This window comes from Alternaria dauci, chromosome 10, assembly GCF_042100115.1.
Source record: "Alternaria dauci strain A2016 chromosome 10, whole genome shotgun sequence".
Classification (NCBI taxonomy): Eukaryota; Fungi; Ascomycota; class Dothideomycetes; order Pleosporales; family Pleosporaceae; genus Alternaria; species Alternaria dauci.
The window spans coordinates 1,435,306-1,455,345 of NC_091281.1; the positions used below are offsets into that span (position 1 = coordinate 1,435,306).

Consider the following 20,040-nt stretch of genomic DNA (forward strand, 5'->3'; position numbering starts at 1 on the left):
AGAAAGCGGGTTGAAGAGGCAGAGGAACGAGGCCAAGTACACAAGCACACAGGCGAAGAAACAAAAAATATTTCATGCATCGCCGACGCTGCTTTCTACCGAACGCAAGGACAAGGTCAGAGCTATTTTCGAGAGCAGAGAGCAGATGAATGCCCAGGATCTCACGGACTTCATCCAAATGGAGAAGATCAAGCACAAGAACCATGAAGCTCCGACGTATGAGACGATCAGAGCCGCAAGGGAATGGTCAAATGTCACTCACGTTAGCCCGTACAGTGCGCCTGTCTGGCTTCTGTACCATTTCCCGGTCAGCAGCAAGAAGAACAAGGCTGAAGAGCTGCTACGACAGGGAGGTGATCAGGCTTGCGAGGCGGAAGAGGGGAATGGAGAGTGGAATAGAGTAAGCTGTAGAGAGGTGTTTGTGGCACTGGAATATTGGGTCCCGCGTGTGCCAAAACGTCAGAAAAAGGCGTAGGATGCATGTCTAGATGCGAGCGTCATGATGCGAGTCGGGCAGCGGGATTTGACCATTCTTAAGACTGTGGGAGTGACCAGATATGATACGATTAGAATGCTGAGCCCACGGCTGGAGCCTCATATCTCTTAATATCTAGTATAAATATGATAAAATACGATCCCACATGAGCAGTGAGGCCATATGTGTGATCTTTGGTACTCATGCCACTCAAAACCTTGAGAGACCGTGCCCTGCCATCCTTGGATGATGCGCTGTCTCCACCTTGGCTGGGAAAATGAGTCTCGCAGCCTCTGTGCCTCTGTCTCAGCGTATTCAATGGCTAAGCTTTGCGCGAAACGCATTTGTATCATTTCAATGAAGAAGATACCAGTATTGAAATGTTTCATGTAACACACTTTTCCTGTGAACTGGTGCTTCTCCCACTAGGATTACACTCTTATTCCTTACTACCCGGCCTTCATCTTCATAGGTGCCTACTTAGTTCTCGGTTCCAGCTCCACCACCCGCCCCTGCGTGGTAGTTCCTGGCTCGCTTGATGCCCCGATTTTCTGCCTTCAGAATGGGGGTGTCTGTCCATGAGCCATAATGTTCGTTGAAGAAACCTAGGTAGTCGAACAATCCGCGTATCTGGTCGTAACATTCAAATGTGCGGTCAGACCAGGCGTACCCAGTCGATCGAAGACCGGGGTCCATGAGCAGTTCCTCACTCCTTGCATCAACCTGGAACGATATAATCATGCTGTTGATCAGATCGCACGCGTTGGCCCAATGATTTGAAACCATTGTCCAAAATGCTGGAATCCGAGGTCGGCCTTCTGGTACGACCGCATTTACGGCCAACCGACTAGCAAATGTTAGCTCAGTCATGAAGTCCCACGCAAAACTCGAAAGCTTAACACTTACCGAACATCAACCACGTTCATCACAGTGCTGAAGTGAGACGCCACGATATCTTTCTTCATGTAACCCCGAAACACTGCTAGACGATCTTGCTTTGCGCGGAAGGCGAACGGAACTTCCTTAGCTTGCTCGCACTCACGTGCGCTCAGTTGGCCAATGTTTGGCTGTGAGGCAGGTGGATTATCCTTCATGATGTAGTACAAGTCACGAGCGCGCTCATACCGCTTCTTCTTGAGTCCTCCGGCAATGTCAACGTTTGCGGAAGCTGACCGGAATGCCTGTTCATATGTGTCCCTCCAGAGTTGTCGGAGCTCGGTCAATGCAGTCTCATAGACCGTACGGTTAGCATTGCGGATCGCTGCGGCAGCCGGTGTCTCGCCTGTAACTTCGATCTCACAAATGCGCGCGTCGAGAGTCCAGTTGGTAACAAGTGTTTGAAAGTCGAGCGTGCTGACCTTTCTCTTCACAAATTCTTGGATGAACGAGCCGCGCCCGTATCTCTCCGTTTGGATATTCTTCCGGACCTTCTTGAACAATTGATTTGCAAGCTTCACGGCCTCAGGGTTTTGGCCAACGCCAACGACGGCGTGCTGCATGTCGAGCGGGACCACACCGAAATAGGCGGATAACAGTCGGGCCCTCGTCATAGCCGTGGCGTTGTCAGTAGGCCAAACAGGCTCGTCCACGCTGAAGTTACTTGCGGGTGTGCCGGGGATCGCTACGAGGAATGCTCAGCCAGTATTCGAAGACGCACATTAGTGCTGGTCATTCTCACCATGATCGCGTTGGTTGCAGAGCTCAGCATACAGCACTGTAGGCGGGATCTCCACGTAAAGCTCTGGTGGCACTGATACCATAACCGACGCCATAATGTCGACTATGTGGTTGTTGGAGGGAAAACTTGCTGCCCGAATGTGGAGTAATCTTGAATTATGAGTGTGGGAAGTAGGAGACTTGGATAGAATCAACCAGTGAGACTGATTCATGTATCTATCTACGCTACTTTCTGCCTTTACTTGAAGCTCAGAGTAAGCAGGGCAGTGAATTGATAGCCATGGCCCCACCTAGGCAACTACAGGGGGCGTTAAACTTCCCCTTACATGGAGATCCTCTACCAAGGCAACTATCGGGGACCTTGAGAGCATTCGACTTTTGTCCTGTACGGCGTCTAGTCTTATTCGAATAACAACTGTGCGTATACATACGCATCTAGCTTAAGAAAGGAAAGCCCGCCAATGCTCGCTTCCGTAGCTGACGTACGTTTTCCATCGACAGTACCTCAGAGCGTAGTTATTAACCATTTCATAGCAGAACAGCAAGTCTACTGAGTAGAGCGAAAATAGCGGCAGCTTTGCGATCCACACGTTCCAACGACGGCATGATACCCCGAGGCTCTCTTTCACGCCCAGCTATTGATTCAGTTCTCTAGCTTTTCCATACCCACTATTGATTCAATTCTCTAGTTCCCCGCCACTGCCTGCTGTTAGTTAATTTCTCTAGCGTCTCTCAGATACCTACTCTTAATATAGTCGTGCGGATAGTGAATTTTATAATGGTTTCGAGACGTTGATGTTTATGTTTATGTTCCTGTTCTTCAGAAGACGCCATACCTAGGTACAAGAAAAAAATAATCGAACAATTTACCCAGGCAACTACAGGAAGAGCACTTGATCCTCCCTGCATGGTGATGATCTACCTGGGCAACTACAGGGGTGGCGTTCGATTTTGCCCTTGCACTCTGTGATGGGGAATGATCGAATGCGTGTGGCCCGTGCCCTGGTGTTAGGTGTTCGATCTTTCCCCACCACCGACTTGTATGACATACCGCAGCGTGGTCGATGCTTTCTGTATCCAAACTCTGCGGGCCACCTTTGTACTTCTCCACCACCGCAATAACTTTGTAATTCAACACGATTCCAGCCACCAGATCTTTGGGACCTTTCCAAGTTTCATAACATGTTTAACATTTGGAGCGCTAAGAGCAGTTCTATCTGCGCTAACCGAACAGAACATCGCCAAGACGAATGGATACCGTCTTGGTTTGAAGGTAGTTGTCCAAAGCAGCCTCACCAAGCTCACGCCCTACTCCAGACTCTTTGTACCCGCCGAACGGAAGAGCTGCTTTAGTGTTAGCAACGGTACTTCAGGTATTTCGGGTGGTTCAGGTTCTTCAGATAAAGGTGGATGCTTACCCCAGTGGAGAGAGTTGTAGGTGTTGACCCAGACGGTTCCCGCACGGAGCGCGTTGGCAACCTCGATAGCAGTGGTCAGGTTGGATGTGTGGACGGCGGCAGCAAGGCCGTATGTGCTGTTGTTGCCGAGCTTGATGACATCGGCCTTTGTCTTGAACTTTGAGATTGTGCAGACGGGGCCGAAGATCTCTTCTTGCTGGATCTTCATGTCCTCGGTTACGTTGGAGAAGATTGTGGGCTCGATGAAGTAACCCTTGTCGCCCTTGCGGTTGCCACCAGTCTCGATGGTTGCGCCAGACTTCTTGCCCTCCTCGATGTAGCTGGGTTGAAGGTTAGCGACAGCGTTCCAAACGAAAAGGATCATACTTACCCCATGATACGGTCGAACTGGAGCTGCGAGACCTGAGGACCCTGGAAGGTATCCGCGGCGAATGGGTCACCGACAGCGTTCTGAGCAGCCCGCTCCTTGAAGCGCTGGATGAACTTGTCGTAGATCTCTTCTTGCACGTAGATACGCGAACCGGCACAACAAGCCTGTCCGTGGTTGAAGTAAATACCAAAGTTGACCCAGTGGATAGCCTGGTCGATATCTGCGTCGGCAAAGACAATGTTGGGGCTCTTGCCTCCAAGCTCAAGAGTGACCTTCTTCAGGTTGGAGCCAGCGGCAGACTTCATGATCTGACGACCGACAACGGTTGAACCAGTAAAGGCGATCTTGTCAATGTCCATGTGAGCGGACATGGCAGCACCGGCAATCTTTCCGAAACCAGTGATGACGTTGATGACACCTGGTGGGAAACCGGCCTCTTTGATAAGTGTGCAGGCAACGTATGCGGAGAGAGGTGTCTGCTCAGCAGTCTTCAAGACGATGGTGTTACCAGTGGCGATGGCAGGACCAATCTTCCATGCCCACATGAGAATGGGGAAGTTCCATGGAATAATTTGACCACAAACACCAACCTGGGTTTGTTAGCTACGAGACTTGAATACTGAGAAGAAGAGATTTCACTAACAGGCTCCTTGCGGATGTAGTTGAAAGTGTCAGGTGTTGTGTCGACGACCTTGCCCTCAATCTTGTCGGCCCATCCTCCGTAGTACCTCAGGCAACCAGCGGCTGAGGGTACATCGATGTTCTTGGCCATGTTAAAGGCCTTACCGTTGTCGAGAGCCTCGACAGCGGCAATAAGGTCGGCATTCTTCTCGAAAAGGTCGGCGAGCTTGGTGAGTAGCCTTCCTCTGTTCTCGGGTGTCTCCTTCCGCCATGGGCCGTTGAAGGCTTTGCGGGCGGCAGCGACAGCAATGTCAACGTCCTTCTCGGTGGCCTCCTGAACACTGCAGATGACCTCCTCGGTACTTGGGTTGATGACGTCAAAGGTCTTGCCGTCAACGGCCTTTACGAACTCATTGTTGATGAAGCTGATTGGGATATTAGTGCGGGCGCATGGAATGGGCAATGCCGAAGCATTGCACAGCCTCCGAAGGTTTTCGGAGGCCTGATATCCAACTTACAGTCCGGTGGGCTGCTCGTACTCGCCCGTCTGGGGGGTTGTGAGCTTTACAGATGTCATGGCTGGGAAAACAAATTGGGGTATATGAAGAAAACAGAGAGGTGCAGTGCATGAGGGGTAGAGGCGTAGGCAAATCTTAAGTACTCCCAGGAGCTCCGCATGACGACGCTAGAGATTATCTCCACTGGACAAAGGGACAGCAGTACGATCGCCTAAGCAGCCTCGGCCGTCAGGAGCCCGTCTCGAGAACGCTCCATAGCCTATGGCGTGTAGGGTGGATGCATGGGCGGGTGGAGCTTGACGCAACGGCGGAAGCTCCTGCCCCGCTCTTGCAACCAGTGGTAAGCTACCCCTCCCCCGCAGTTCTCCTCTGGGAGTCGCTGAAGCCGCACCTAACCTTGCTACACGCGTGCTGGACATCCAATTTGGAATAGATACCTATTGGCAACTCATGCGCATCCGCAAAAAGTTCGCGAGTCTCCACCTGCGTCGCGTGGCCGTCTCGACACAGCGTGGTTTTCAATCTGCATTACTGATATATTAACCTGGGAGCTCTAGACACGTACCAAGCCAAACATACCCACCATCGGAGCCACAGCGCTAAATCCGAAGCGGCAGCCCTATGGCCCATATCGTCGCACCCCGAGCAAGCTCGGCCCGTTTTAAAGCGAGCTCCCGTGTGTCAACGGCCACCTCTGATCCATTCACCGAGCCAGCATATTTGCTCTTCGCCTGTTGGGAACATGTTTAGTATTCGAAATTTCCAGCTCGTCCGATGCGTAAGCTGCATCGGATGAATGCTCCTTTCACCCAGCCCAGCCATATCCTAGTCGCGAGACTAAGATAGCCGCGGGCCTCCACACCCATCACCTAGTCGATCGCGGGGAACGTGCGACGAAATTTGGACTAATGATGTGTGATACTTTCGCACGAACGGGAATTGCGGCGCGAATAGGAACGCTTCAAAGGCGAAGACGTTGTGAACCCGACGACGGAACATCACACATGGACAGATGATGGCGTGATATGCGTGCCTGGAACGCCCCGCCCAAGTCAGCCACGGGTAGGCTTCATATCTCATGTTGTTGTGGAGTCGTCCGAACGTAAGAGCACGGAGCAATTCCGCTGTACATGGCCGACTGTTCTGGCAAGCTTCCCAAGCTCTCGCAGATCTCCCATACGATCTTCTCTTTCAAGCATGCCAGTCCTGATGTTGCGTCCACGTGGAATCCATCCTTGCCACATCTTGACGTCGACTTGGGTGGGAATGACTGCTTATCAATTCGGCATATGCGACGATCATCTGCATCATATTCGTGTCCCATTCGTTTTCGAAACACGTGGCCATAGACATGCAAATGTAACCAGGCGTTGTTTTAATAAAGGAATATCACAGTGCGAAATCACTGGGGAGAGAAGTGTTGATCATGTTCCCGAAACCATAGCCATTCTTGTTTGAAGTTACCTCAAGGCTCACGTCGCAATTTGGGAGCCGTACATGAACGTCCGTGAGTAGTGTACAAAAGTCAAATCGTGTCCAGTGCTAACCAGCTGTTTCCGAAAAGATGACGCCTCTAAGAAAAGAAAGATTGAAAGCAGACCAACTGGCAAACAAAGCCGTACCGATGTCGTTGATGCTCGATTAAACCGTGAAAACTGAAGTAAATGGAGGACGTCTTAAGGCGAAAGCAGCTCACAGCATCTCGTCGTCCATCGCAGTGTCACCGCCGGCGGTGATCTGAGCAACTTCAGCAGTACCAGCAGCAGCATTGGTCTCGCCACCAGGGAAGTAGTCGGCCATCTCAGCATCAAGCTCCTCAACCGTCTTCTTCTTGGGGCGAGCATCTCGGCCTCCGCGGCCCTTGCCCTTGCCACGAGTTTGACCGCGGCCACGCGTGGCGCCAGGGGCTGCCTTCTCGGCGGTGGCGGGCTTGGGCTTGTCCTTCTTTGGTTGGCTGCAAACTGGTTAGTTGCTGATACCAAGACACTAGATTAATAATACGTACGTTACGCGGTCGGCGAGCGAAGCGGGGCGGGTGGTGGCAGGGATGGCTGCAGCGCTGACGAGCATCTCGACGCGAACAGGGCGACCATCAATCTTGACACCATCAAGAGCGGCAGTGGCCTTGGCGGCTTGATCGTGCTTGTTGAAGATGATGGTAGCGCTACCCACGCTGCGGCCCTGGGCATCGTACTGGATCAGAACCTTCTTGGGGCGACCTACACCAACAGCTGAAACAAAGTAGTCCTATAAGGCGTATTAGTCCTCGTACCAGGGGTTATAATTCGCGCAAATGGATCATCATTGACAAAGAGGTTCGATAAAGAGGCTCCGGCGTCGGCGGTGGGTATTCGTCGATTGCATATCACACGGTCAAGAGGTAACGCTCGGAAAGTGGGTGTCCTGATCAGAGTACAACGAACACGAGGTTCAGTGAGACGAAAGCATACTCAGCGCGAGAGCAGTTGTTGCGAGTAACGTCTTGTAACGCTGCGAACCAGTCTTGTGCTATCTGCCCACTCATGTGAAAGCCATGCGGCTATTCAGAACTGGATCTGGATTCGCGTCTCGCTGCTCGTTTGATCGCTGGGAGTTGCTGCAGGGCTACCGGGAACATGTCACCGGTGTGCTGCCGTCTTTGCTTGCACTTGCAAAGTGTAGCATGTGTCTAGGATCACCCACTTTCGTCGCTGCGGTACCCTGGATTGTTCGCATACTGCTAGTCTTCGACCGGTCTTGTGTGCCCAACACAGATCTCGGCGTGACTTTACGCAAGCTATGGCTCAACATCCATACCGGTTTTGCGGTGGAATGGCTCGGTTCGTTGTATCGGACTCGTTCATGCTTGCAAAAGCGAAGCTGCAGTAGGTTCAAAGACCTGCATCGGTCTTACATACCTGGAGTTGGACATTGTCAATGTCCCGTGGCTGCAATGTGTTAGCTGTGTTTGTGCATGATTGCGGTGGTTGACATACCAAGTTGGATACCATGATCTTGGTTTCGCCGCCGAGGGAGGCGGCAGGTGCGGTGGGAGCGGCCTTGGGTTGCCTGCCTTGCTGCTTGGTGGACTTGGACACACCGCCGACAGGTGCGGCGGCGGCGGCAGGTCGTCCAGTGCCGGTCGACTTGCGACCGCTACGGCCACGGCGAGAGGTCTTGGAGGCCTTGAGGATGTCGTCGAGGCTCTGCTCCATCTTGTTTGAAGACATGGTGATGAGTGGTTGAGGGATGGTGATACTTTGATGAGCGGGCGTTGATGGGATTGCGCGCTGCTGTCGAGGGGGCGACGTGAGCAGATAAAGTAGCGACGGCTAAGAGTCTCTTTGATGGAGGAGTGACTGAAGCGGTCTAAGGCTGCAAGGACAAAGGGGCGCGTTTGATGACAGGTCGCGTCGCCGAGGTGAGACTCGCTGGAGGGGGAGTCAGAGTGGGCTTGCGCGAAAGTAGAGAGTGTAGCGCTGGTTGTGGTGGACTGCTGATGATGAAGGGCAGATGGGTGGAGTATTCGATAAAGAGGAGTGTGATGGGAAGATGAGGAAAAGGGAGAGCGCGAGGCAGCAGGATGACAAGAGAGGGTCGCGCCAAGCCCCGACACTGCCACGCACGCTTGGTGAGTGCTGATTGGCGAGCGTGCACGGTCGCATCTGCCCGCAGCTTCCCTGGGTGTCGCGAGTGACAGTAGCTCCTGCCATTCAGGCAACGGGCGACAACAATGGAGCGATAGCAACTATGGCAGTCACTCCGGTGTGTATTGCACCCTTCACCCCCCCTCTGCACAATGGCGAGGCTAATGCGCGAACAGTGGCAGTTCAAGTTCTTCGACGTCTCGCAAGTCAAGCTCCCCGACGACGAGAGCTCCTTCCTGTCCGAGGTATGACGATGCCCTCCACACATGCGTAGCCACCCAGTCTCATGAAGCTCAACAGATCGGGAACATCACGTGCATAACATCTGGATCCGAAAGCATCTTTCTCGGCAGCGCAGATGGCGTCGTTCGTATCGTGTCGCAGGCCCTCAAGGTTGTGCGCTCGTTCAAGGCCCATGACGCCGGCGCAATCACGCACATGAAGCAGATTGAGGGCACGTCTCTTCTCGTCACCATAGCCGAAGATCTCTCTGCGGAGCCGGTACTGAAAGTATGGGCTCTGGACAAGCTGGAGAAGAAGACTGGCGTTCCGCGCTGCCAGAGCACCCTCACCGTCCACAACGGGCGCAAGCAGTTCCCCATATCTGCCTTCGCCGCCCTCGACGACCTGTCGCAGCTTGCCGTCGGCTTCGCAAACGGTGCTGTCACCGTTGTCCGAGGCGACCTCATACACGACCGCGGCGCTCGACAACGGACCGTGTTCGAATCGGAGGAGCCCGTCACCGGCATAGAGTTCAGAGAGGGGAGCATCACAACCTTGTACATCGCGACAACTTCACGCATCATGACGCTAGTGATATCTGGAAGGGGACAGGGACAGCCTGCAAAGTCTCTGGACGAGTATGGCTGTGGTGTGGGCTGCATGGCCGTGGACAAGGCATCGCGCGACGTTGTCGTCGCACGAAGCGACGCCATATACTACTATGGCCAACATGGTCGCGGGCCGCCGTACACATACGAAGGCGAGAAGAAGATGATCTCCATATTCAAGGACTACGTTGCGATAGTCGCGCCTCCCAAATCAAACGCGATGCCCCGGTCGAACACTCTCCGTACCTTTGGCATCGGCGCCGCTGACGATGTCTTCAATACGTCAAGTTTCACCCTGCTCAACACAGAGTTGAGGTTTGTCGCACACCAGGAGCAGTTGACGTCGCAAGTGAAGGCTGTCATCTCCGAATGGGGCGACCTGTTTGTCTTCACAATCGACGGCAAGATCTTCAGATACCATGAGAAGCCCTTTGCCCAGAAACTCGACATACTGTACCAGCGCAATCTATACGTCTTGGCCATCAATCTGGCCCAGAAAGCCGGGCTAGATTCGTCACAGCAAAACATCATCCTCCGGAAGTTTGGCGACTACCTGTATTCCAAGCAAGATTACGACACTGCTATGCAGCAATACCTGAAAGCCATCGACAACACTGAGCCATCCCAGGTCATTCGAAAGGTATGCTGTGGTTGATCCGCAATAAGACTAATGCTAACACATGATGCAGTTCCTCGACACGCAACGGATACACAACTTGATAGAGTACCTTGAGGAGCTCCACGATCATCATAAAGCAACATCAGACCACACAACTCTCTTGCTGAATTGCTACGCCAAGCTAAAGGATGTAGAGAAGCTGGAAGAGTTCATCAAATCACCAGACGATCTCAAGTTCGACCTCGATACCGCCATCTTGATGTGTCGACAGGGAGGCTACTACGACCAAGCGGCATTCCTTGCACGAAAACACGGTGAACACGAGCTGGTCGTCGATGTACTTATTGAGGATTCAAAGCGGTACGCAGAAGCCCTTGCCTACGTATGGCGGTTGGAGCCGGAGGTAGCCTATTTCAACCTGATGAAGTACGCGACAACACTGTTGCAGCACATCCCCAAGGATACAACGCAACTTTTCATCGACTACTACACCGGAAAGTTCCGACCTAAGAAAGACGCTATAGTCATACCGAACGCGCCTGCATCAGGGGGAGGCGGTGGTGGTATGAGTATGGGCCTAGGAGTTGCATCGAGCGCTGTTCAAAACCTCGCTGCACTACTTCCCCTGCCATACATGAACACCAACGCGTTGGCATCACCTCCCAGTGGTGAACAGAAGAGCACTATGAGCCAAGCTCAGATCATTGAAACGACTACAGATGAGCCTGCCCCTGAATACAAAGTACCGAAACCGCGAACTGCATTCTCCGCATTTGTAGACCATCCCCAGGAGTTTATAGTCTTCCTCGAGGCATGTATCGCATCCGACGAGCTACGCGAAGACGACAAAGTCGATCTTTACACAACGTTGTTCGAGATGTACCTCCACACGGCATCATCGAAGAAGGATGGCGAACGACAAGAGTGGGAGAACAAAGCCAAGAAGCTCGTCGAAGGCAAGGACATACCGATAGATACATCCAACGTCCTGTTACTCTCCCATCTCTCCAATTTCCGCGATGGCGCGATCCTCGTCCGCGAGCAACAAGGACTGCACTTTGATATATTCCGGTCCTTCACCGCAGCAAGCGACACCCAAGGCGCCATCCGCGCTCTCCGTAAATATGGCCCGGAGGAACCAGCACTTTACCCTGCAGCCCTCGCCTACTTCACCTCCACCCCCGAAATCCTGGCAGAAGCCGGCGACGAACTCGATTCAGTCCTCCAAAAGATCGACGAAGACGGTCTGATGGCCCCCCTCCAAGTGATCCAAACCCTTTCCACCAACGGCGTCGCAACAATGGGTATGATAAAGTCATATCTCAGCACCACCATCGAGCGCGAGCGCGCAGAAATCGCCGCCAACCGCCGCAATATCGAAACCTTCCGCGCCGACACCACTGCTAAGAAGCACGAGCTCGAGAACCTAAACACCAAGCCTGCCGTGTTCCAGAACTCGCGTTGCCAGGTCTGCATGAAGAGTCTGGAGTTACCTGTTGTGCACTTTTTGTGTAAGCATAGCTATCATCAGAGTTGTTTGAGTACGGATGAGGACGTGCATGATGCGGAGGTCGAGTGTCCAATTTGTAGCTCCAACAATGCGACAGTCAAGGCTATTCGGAGGGCGCAGGTGGAAAGCGCAGAGAGGCATGATCTCTTCCAAGACGCGCTCAAGAGAGGTAAATATGGTTTTGCTGTTATTAGTGAGTGGTTCGGCAGAGGCGTTATGGGTGTTGGTGGTTCGGACTAGGTGGCAAGGGGATATCTGACTAAAGTGAACTTTGACGAACGGGTTATGCATGAAATGAAAGGAAGATACAGTAACTCGCTGGAATGTTCATTTCATTTATCCATGTTGAACAATGAAAAATGCAAGGATGATGAGCTCGACTAACCATGCAGCTGGCTTTGTATAGCTGATAGGTGTCACACATTCATGTTCGTTCATATGTCCATTCTGTATCAGGCCGTCAACATAGTGATAAAAGTATTTTTCAGCTTACGCGCCATTTCGTATCGACGAAAATGGCGTTTGACTGAAACGGTCTAACGCTTTCCTCACTACTCCTGCCCTCCACCGGCGTCTTAGGCATTCCCGAGGACACCTCACACGAGTTGCCCACCTCTCTGTGGTTTTCCAGTGGTATCTCATCATCATCCACTACCTTGGTTCGTATCGAATACCTCACTCTGTTCACAACCTGGTGTCCTGAGTTCGCCGTCGTACCTCGCGTCCCGTTGTTCAGTATATGCTGGAACAAGGGTTTGAGCGACGGTAACGACGCAACAATGATCCCAACATCGTACTCGATGAAACGCCACATGGTAAATGTGTCTTGCACGTATGGATCGGGATCGATGAGGGCGGTCTTCTGCTTCTCGGACTTGATGATAGCAGCAATACCAGTGAATACCCCGAGAGCTAAGATGCAGACCAGTGTTATCTTTGTGCGGCCGTTGAGTTGGAGTTGCCAAACGAGGGGAACCGGTAGAAGGGCAAGGAGGAAGTCTGTGCTAATGGTGACGGCTATATCGCGTGAGTGTTTGTCGTTGAAAGGACGGAGCTCACTCACCCGTGTTCATCATTCCTATGCCGGTAAACGTCGCTTGGTCGAAGCACACAGCAGTGCCTGTTCCGATGGGTGGCGGACGGAGCCTTAGGTCCCATGTAGCTGCTACGGGAATGCACTGCCAGATCTAGGTAAGATCAGTTATGGTTGCAGTTGAACGGGCGTCTTCAGGTCCTAACTCACTAGTACGTTGTTAGTCAGGCGGCTATTTGTTACAATTCATGACCACATACCTAATGTTCCAACACAAGCCGTAGTGAACAAAATCATGAACACGATAAAACATCGCAGAAACCATATGTACGCCTTTCTCGTAACCAGCCGCAGCAGGAAAAAAGCAATAGATATCTTGACCAGCCCCACCCCAATGCCAACGATAATCGACTGCACTTGTCGAAGTTTTAGAAATTGTCGTTCATTTGCTGGGTTCATCCGCATCACTGAGAGGTGTTTCCCTAGGCCCACCTTAGCCTGTTCTGTATACACGACGAAAGTCGCCGTGGCGAATGCAAACGCAAGTAGTATTGTCCAGTCGTCTTTGCCGAAACATCTCAGCATAAAAGTCCGGACGTAGCATCTCAGCAAGACAATGAAGGCTGTGACTCCGAATAGGACGCCAGTTTGTGTTAGAAGCAGGGGTGCGTTGGTGTAGGCGATGTAGTCAGGATTCGAGAGATCAGGATCTGTATCAGCCGGGTTTGTACCAGACATGATGAACGTGGGAAGTGCGCGTGAAAAGCAGTAGTGAATAGATCAAGAAAGAGTCATGCATTCTTTGGGGCGCTCCCAGGAGTTCTGTACTTAATACAGACTGCCTTACGCCGTCTCATTATGATGCGGCACGAACCGAAAGGCTTCCGAGGTCGTCAATCTCTCATGCTGAAACTTGACAGTGTAATAGATCCCTTGCTGTTCTCCCATGTATAGGCTAGTGCTTGGTAGACTCGGCTTCGAGGACCAGCTCGGTAGGAGGAGCTCGAAGCGACATAGACGTCACAAAGATAGGCGCGGAGAAACCTGCTTTCACAACTAATGAACCACTGCTTGAAGGAAGTAACCAACGTGCTAGTGCATGGGCTGATGCGTGTCCCGACTCAAGCATCTTCGGTATAACAGATTCTTCCTGGACCATAAGACTATGAACCAGGCACCCGGTAAGCATGATAGACATCCTTTGGTCCAAATAACGGACACGGTTCGGGGGGCATTTTTCCACCATGTCTTATTTCCACGATCCAATCTAGATGTCCTGTCGCATGCAGCAGGATTGTGGCGTGGTTGCTAAGCGAGGCTGCAGAGTTTTCAATGCAACATGATGAACGTACCAGATGTACATCATGATGGGGTATCGAGAAGATAGTTGAGAATGTTGTTGGATTTGATACACGGCAGTGTCAAATGGCGAACTGAGAACGACAAGGAAAGCGTAATACTTGTTGGTGCTATCCTAATATTATGTGGCAAGACATAGGCGAGACGGGGTTTCGCAACAGTTTTCTGGTCAAGCGCGGATGCAACCAAGGTGATTGCAGGATGCGCGGTGAGAAGAGGTAAGGAGGTGGAGAAAGCAAGATGAACGTGCGGCGGCTCAGTGCCCCGAGCCGCCTCCGGCGTGCTTGGCATTGCGGCGCGGGTCGAAATTATTGCCTCCACAGATTTCGTGCGCTAACCATCATCAACCTCCGGATACCCGTCGTCATTCATAACAGCCCGGCCTGAGCCCGGCCTTCCTCCCGGATGTTATCCTATAGTAGACTTCCTGATTGCGTCTGAAAAGAAACATAAAAAGTCCGTGGGCTTGAGGCGTTGTAGCCATTGCCATTAACGGCATCCGCATGTACATCAAGCTACCGCAGCGGAGCAGCAATACCCACTGATTTTTAGATCCAATCCTACGCAAGGGTTGACGAAGGGTTGCCCATGTTACCCAACAGGTTTGCCTAACGTTGGGGAGATTTACCTGCATCCCGTTGAGTTGATGTACCGAGGCCGCATCCAGTCGTTTGTTTAATTCCGCACCACGGATTGTATGAGGCTTCATCCAAGCATCTAGATTGCGATGCAGGATGGCAAAGTAGATCCTTCATGTCAGGTCCTGAGTCGGCATCGCATGTTCCTCGCTTCGCGCACACGCAGTCCTGCAGGGGAGGCGGAAGCCGAGAGCGGCAGTCTGCAGAGAGCGGCAGGTATATATGGAGAGCGGCATCGTTTAGGAGACTGCAGACGCATCAGACCAATATTCTTTTTAGGTCTCTCGTTCATTGATCCTCCCTCCACCTAAAGAAGCAAAGGTGCGCCATCGACACTAGTCTTTTCGCCAATATGCGCTTCTTCGATATTGCGACCTTGGCGCTTGTCAGCGGTGCTGGTGCTTTCAAAGTCACGGAGCACGATAAATTGGCTGCTCTTGGCCTAGCAAATGTCGGGATTGATGTTGCAAAGAATGGCTATCCAAACCCTGGCCAATGCACTCTGAAGAATGTCAGAGTTCGACGTGAATGGTATGTACTTCACTTCGCGATTTGAAGTACACCGAGTTGACTGATATCTTTCCAGGTCCATGCTCACAAAGCCTGAGAGGCGTAACTACATTGATGCCATCAAGTGTCTCCACTCTAAGCCTGCTCTCACACCAGCTGGGGTCGCGCCTGGTGCCAAAAGCCGCTTCGACGACTTTGTCGTGACTCACGTCTTACAGACGTACGCCGTCCACGCAACTGTATGTCTAAACTTCGAACATCCCTTCAAGCCAAACCACTCGTTTTGTTCTTTGGTACACTGTAGCGGGCGGGGCGACATGGTGTGCTGACATTATTAGGCCAACTTCCTATCTTGGCACCGATACTACATCTGGGCCTATGAGCAGCTCCTGCGTGACGAGTGTGGCTACAAAGGCTACTTGCCATACTACAACTGGGCATGGTGGCATGAAGACCCTGCCTCATCTCCGCTCTTCGACGGCAGTGATACCAGTATTGGTGATGCTGGTGCCTACGTTCCCGGAAGGAACTACACTTGCCTACCTTCCGAAGCGGCGGGATGTCCCATCAAACTCGAGCCTGGAAGCGGCGGTGGTTGTATCTCCGGTCCTTTGACAAACTGGACCTCAGGTATTGGGCCTATCCAATCCAAGGTCAAGGGAATCAAGCCGAACCCGCAGGCTGACGGCTTGGGCTACAACCCGAGATGCTTGAGTCGTGATGTCAACAAGCATGCTGCTTACAGGTCGAGGGACGAAGTGATCACTGAACTTATCAAGAGCAGCAAGGACATTCTTTCCTTCCAGAATCGCATGCAAGGCGATTTCCCGACCGGTTACCTTGGCGTCCACAGCGCTGGTCACTATACCGTTGGAGGAGATCAAGGCTCCGACTTTTTCAATTCGCCGTCTGACCCTGTAAGTTCTTTTTTGTCGCGATTCATATTCACCGAGAATGATTGTTAACTCCATTAGGCTTTCTACTTCCACCACGCCCAGATTGACCGCACATGGTGGATCTGGCAGAACCAAGATCTCAAGAACAGGAGGAACGCGATCGATGGCACCATCACTTTTCTGAACTCACCGCCGAGTCGCAACGGTACGCTCAATGACACTTTGACCTTGGGTCCGATGTTCCAGGATACTTTTGAGAACATTACGATCAAGGATGCGATGAGCACGCTTGGTGGGCCATTTTGCTATATCTATGTGTAGATAGGTCTCCAGCTCAACTATAGAGAATTGGACACACTAATAGAAGTATCACTGACTTCTGCGCAATTTCTGGTATGTACAATTTTTCATCGTGTTCGACAAGGGCGATGTTCCTTAGCAGGTGTATGGAGTTCAACGTTCTGTCCACTTGTGTGTTCTCAAAGTCGTCTTTACTGAGACTATGCTGACTGGTTTTCGGTTGCGGATCATGCGACGCCACAAGCGTATATGTTTGTGCATGCGGTAATGAGATGATTTGGGTGGGTGCAGGCAGCAGCTTGGGAACCAACTTTGCACCTCTAGCCTTCAATTCGAGACAAAAATAGTGCCTTTATAGCTACAGCGTGCAGAGAGGGACATTCGCGGATGCAGACCTTGAGACTTAGCGCAATTGGTCTTCATTGATAGCCCAAATGGGTAGTGAAATAAGAGGATGTAGTGAAGATATTAAGTATCGCATTATCGTTTTGATTTTAGGTATAGTTACAGAATTCCGATCATGCCGTCCCAACATTGTACCATTATGTCCAAACCATGACTAACGAGTCAATGATTCATGCAGCCGTCCAGAGTTTGAAGGGTATCTACAACGCAAACATGGCAAGGGCGGCGGCACCAAGGATACCGACAGCCTGGGTAGCCTGAGCAGCACCACCGGTGAACTCAGACACAGAGGAAGAGGGAGTCGTGCTCACGCTGCCAGTGGCGGTAGGGGTAGCGGTCACGGACGTGGATTCGTCGTCGTCGTCGGACAGGGCAGACGACAGGGATGAAGCGGCAGATGCGACAACGGAAGAGGCCTCAGACAGGATAGAAGTCACCTGGGAGGCCACGGAGGAAGCCACGGAGGAAGCGGCCGAGGCAGCAGCAGATGTAGCGGAGGCTACAGCAGAGCTGGCAGCAGGGGCGCTTCCCTCAGGGATGCTGATGGGGACGCCAGCGGCAGCGCAGGTGGACTCAACAGCGGAGATGGCGGCGGCCTGGTCCGAAGGAGAGCATGCACCCTCAACGCAGGGCTGAACCTGGGAGAGGAGCTGAGCACCCTTTTGGCAGTGGCATTCGAAGTCGGTAAGAGACTCGCAGCCGTCGCTGGTGAGTGGGCCGATGAAGCAGTTGAGCTGTGCAGTGTTAGTTTACATGACACCCACGGAAAGTTTCTGCCAACGTACAGCGCAAGACGGGATGTTGTTGAGCTGAGCGGCGCCAACGGAGGCCAGAGCGACGACGGTAGCGATGGTGAAGGTCTTCATTTTGACGAAAGTTCTGGTGTTGATACAGTAATGGATGTAGTGAAATTTCTTTGGTATGTGTACAACGACAGTGAAGCTTGCAGAAAAACGAGTAGCCGGCTGTCACAAGCTCTTTATATCAACCGCGTCTCGAGGCCTCCCAAGTCCTGGTGGGAAACAAGCTAGCACTGTAGCACCCAAGTGGATACTGCAGAGGGCATCTCGTTCGCCCCCCCTTCAAGATCTGCGTGCAGCCCCTGGAGGTATTGCTCAATGTGGTAGAGCTTGATGACGCTACCCCAGACTACCAACTGCTAGCGGCGGCTGGTCAAGACTGGACTGATGATGGGAAAGTCCATTGCTTGCCACTGCCACGGAACGAAGCGCGCCGCGCCTCGCCGCATACTTGGTCGTGATTCACGAAGGACCTATTACCCGCGTAGTTTGAGTATTAATATTCTTGACATATCGTAAATGAAAACTGGGGAGAGTACGTGAGTAACGAGCTATTGGTGTGTCGGTTGGATGTCATTGGTAACGATTGGCACTCAGGCGATGGCAGGCGCAGGCAAGGGACGGGGGAAAGAACCTGTTAAGGCGCCAAGACACTAGAAGCTTTTGCTCATTGGGCATCCTGCAGCCAATGACGGAGCTGGCCGTCCTGATTTAACCGCTTTCGGAGTTAGTGCGGTGCATGAAAATCCGGGGCAGTCTTGGAAGGTACGCTTGCACATGCCAAAACGCAAACTGAACGAGGATGCACCTCACTGGCTTGAGCAGTTATCCGTCGATAACACGCCCTCTCGAGCATGGGCAATATGATGATTGGGTGGCGGCAGGAAGAAGGCGAAACAAAATCGATAGCTGGCGCTGGATCCATTGTTACAACCCCGCAAACTTTCGACCCTTCCCGGCCATACCCCCGGGGCAATCCATGCCCCCAGCTTTCTGGCTAAGCTCCCATCTAGTCGCGCAGAAAGTCGCCAGCAACCTGGCCCACTCGTCGAGTGAACGTGCCATCCGAGCGCTGATCGCTGTGAAATACTCAGAGAATGACGATTGATTGGGTGGCGTACGCGTGGCGGCCTTGCTATGCCTGCATTCTGAGAAGAGGGAGTCGCCTTGTGTATCTTCAGGTGCGGTGCTGTAGGGTGTACTTCTTGACGTGTATAGCGCTGTCGTGAGACCAGTACGACGTCGTTATTGAAGAGCAAGGGTATGGCTGTTCCTGCGTCATATTATGCGGAGTCAGCTTCCTCCTCTGGAAGGATTTGGCGGCTCGGTCTGTCTCTGGCTTCAAGCTCCTCGGCAGCATGTGCTTGTACTTGCGCCCACCCACTGCTCCTGCGCAATCACAGGGAGCCGGGGCCATGAGGTGTAAAGTGGAGAACCCGGGAGATCTGGGGAAACAAGCATCGTAGCAATGGACATGGACGGGGCGTGTTGACGTGTTCGCGACGCATTGCGTGGTCATAGTTGTGATTGTCTGAACATTCTTTTCGGTGAACGCCACACATGTTGTTCACAGTATCTGACATGTGAGCTCCGTGCCGTGGCTCTACGATGTTGCGGCGCGGGGTCTCGTATTGCCCCTGCAGGTCTCGAAATGTGGTGTGTATGTGCGAGCGTCGTGCATTGGACCATTTAACCATGGCAGATATTGGAAGATTCGGTGTTGGCACCCATAGGAGATTGCCCACCAGCTCTCTTACGTACAAGGTTGCCGGCTATGTAACCTCATCGAGCTCCCAACATTCCGGGCTCTTCCTCCTATCGAGATGTATTGTACGAGGCCTGCGCACCGATCTTGCGGCCGCTATTGAGTGCCATCTTTCGATCCCTGAATTTTCACAGGTTGGGGTTGGCGGAAGACGAAGCTGTAACAATGAGCAAACGACATGATCGAAAGTGATGCTGTTGTGCGATACGCTGCAATTGAACGCAATGAATTCCTCAAACTGGGTTCATAAGAGCTTGCGCTTCAGAGGATGCAACAGATCCATAGTTTGACGCGTTCACGACCAGGGGCGTTTGCAATAGAGGAACCGCGCAAGGTATGTGTGCCCATCTCGTTTCGCGGGCTGGAGTATGATGCTGCTGCTGATCTGCGCAGCGACCGACACTGTCCATTCTGACAACGAATGTGATCAAAATAGAAGTCGTCTCTCTGGAAAAAACCAAATGTATATGTATTGCGATATTCAGAGTCCTAGTTGATATGAAACGGAACCGTGCAAAAAGGGACGAAGTGTACCGATGGTCACTGGAAGACCAGAGGGTATGACAGCAATTCGATGCAATGAAGACTGAAAAAATATCGCGACTGGTGATATAGGAAATCAGAAAATGGTGCAAGGATAGCAACATATGTCGTGCTGAAGTCGAGTGCG

General features: G+C 52.2%; 6 protein-coding genes across 6 annotated transcripts; 2 read left to right on the plus strand and 4 right to left on the minus strand.

Annotated features, from left to right (window-relative positions):
• Window positions 1–955: 955 nt before the first annotated feature.
• Window positions 956–2,247, minus strand: ACET3X_009887 (uncharacterized protein; the record flags this gene model as incomplete). The annotated part of the gene is made up of 3 exons (XM_069456051.1): window positions 956–1,322; window positions 1,382–2,096; window positions 2,154–2,247. 3 exons carry the CDS (start codon window positions 2,245–2,247, stop codon window positions 956–958), a joined length of 1,176 nt encoding a protein of 391 aa, XP_069302720.1.
• Window positions 2,248–2,413: 166 nt separating this feature from the next.
• On the minus strand, window positions 2,414–5,178 carry ACET3X_009888 (uncharacterized protein). Its single transcript, XM_069456052.1, has 6 exons — window positions 5,080–5,178; window positions 4,584–4,986; window positions 3,941–4,530; window positions 3,571–3,890; window positions 2,897–3,496; window positions 2,414–2,851 (listed from the first exon to the last, which is right to left on the minus strand). Exons 1-5 carry the CDS (start codon window positions 5,136–5,138, stop codon window positions 3,375–3,377), a joined length of 1,494 nt encoding a protein of 497 aa, XP_069302721.1. The 5' UTR covers window positions 5,139–5,178; the 3' UTR covers window positions 2,414–2,851; window positions 2,897–3,374.
• Window positions 5,179–6,486: 1,308 nt separating this feature from the next.
• Window positions 6,487–8,612, minus strand: ACET3X_009889 (uncharacterized protein). Its single transcript, XM_069456054.1, has 4 exons — window positions 8,055–8,612; window positions 7,977–8,006; window positions 7,085–7,326; window positions 6,487–7,033 (listed from the first exon to the last, which is right to left on the minus strand). The coding sequence occupies exons 1-4, from the start codon at window positions 8,286–8,288 to the stop codon at window positions 6,772–6,774; spliced, it is 768 nt and encodes a 255-aa protein (XP_069302722.1). The 5' UTR covers window positions 8,289–8,612; the 3' UTR covers window positions 6,487–6,771.
• Window positions 8,613–8,808: 196 nt separating this feature from the next.
• Window positions 8,809–11,904, plus strand: ACET3X_009890 (uncharacterized protein; the record flags this gene model as incomplete). The annotated part of the gene is made up of 4 exons (XM_069456055.1): window positions 8,809–8,823; window positions 8,882–8,950; window positions 9,006–10,175; window positions 10,225–11,904. 4 exons carry the CDS (start codon window positions 8,809–8,811, stop codon window positions 11,902–11,904), a joined length of 2,934 nt encoding a protein of 977 aa, XP_069302723.1.
• Window positions 11,905–15,046: 3,142 nt separating this feature from the next.
• ACET3X_009891 (uncharacterized protein) lies at window positions 15,047–16,421 on the plus strand (the record flags this gene model as incomplete). Its single annotated transcript, XM_069456056.1, has 4 exons — window positions 15,047–15,225; window positions 15,281–15,443; window positions 15,543–16,121; window positions 16,179–16,421. 4 exons carry the CDS (start codon window positions 15,047–15,049, stop codon window positions 16,419–16,421), a joined length of 1,164 nt encoding a protein of 387 aa, XP_069302724.1.
• A 448-nt stretch (window positions 16,422–16,869) lies between these two features.
• On the minus strand, window positions 16,870–17,731 carry ACET3X_009892 (uncharacterized protein). Its single transcript, XM_069456057.1, has 2 exons — window positions 17,591–17,731; window positions 16,870–17,539 (listed from the first exon to the last, which is right to left on the minus strand). The coding sequence occupies exons 1-2, from the start codon at window positions 17,669–17,671 to the stop codon at window positions 17,006–17,008; spliced, it is 615 nt and encodes a 204-aa protein (XP_069302725.1). The 5' UTR covers window positions 17,672–17,731; the 3' UTR covers window positions 16,870–17,005.
• Window positions 17,732–20,040: the final 2,309 nt, after the last annotated feature.

Coding starts and splice junctions, on each gene's coding strand:
- ACET3X_009888 (XM_069456052.1), bottom strand. CDS start 5,138: ATGACATCTGTAAAGCTCACAACCCCCCAGACGGGCGAGTACGAGCAG. Junction 4,987..5,079: donor TACGAGCAGCCCACCGGACT/GTAAGTTGGATA, acceptor TATCCCAATCAG/CTTCATCAACAATGAGTTCG. Junction 4,531..4,583: donor ACTACATCCGCAAGGAGCCT/GTTAGTGAAATC, acceptor TAACAAACCCAG/GTTGGTGTTTGTGGTCAAAT.
- ACET3X_009889 (XM_069456054.1), bottom strand. CDS start 8,288: ATGTCTTCAAACAAGATGGAGCAGAGCCTCGACGACATCCTCAAGGCC. Junction 7,327..7,976: donor TTGACAATGTCCAACTCCAG/GTATGTAAGACC, acceptor TACGCCTTATAG/GACTACTTTGTTTCAGCTGT. Junction 7,034..7,084: donor TCGCTCGCCGACCGCGTAAC/GTACGTATTATT, acceptor ACCAGTTTGCAG/CCAACCAAAGAAGGACAAGC.
- ACET3X_009892 (XM_069456057.1), bottom strand. CDS start 17,671: ATGAAGACCTTCACCATCGCTACCGTCGTCGCTCTGGCCTCCGTTGGC. Junction 17,540..17,590: donor ACAACATCCCGTCTTGCGCT/GTACGTTGGCAG, acceptor AACACTGCACAG/CTCAACTGCTTCATCGGCCC.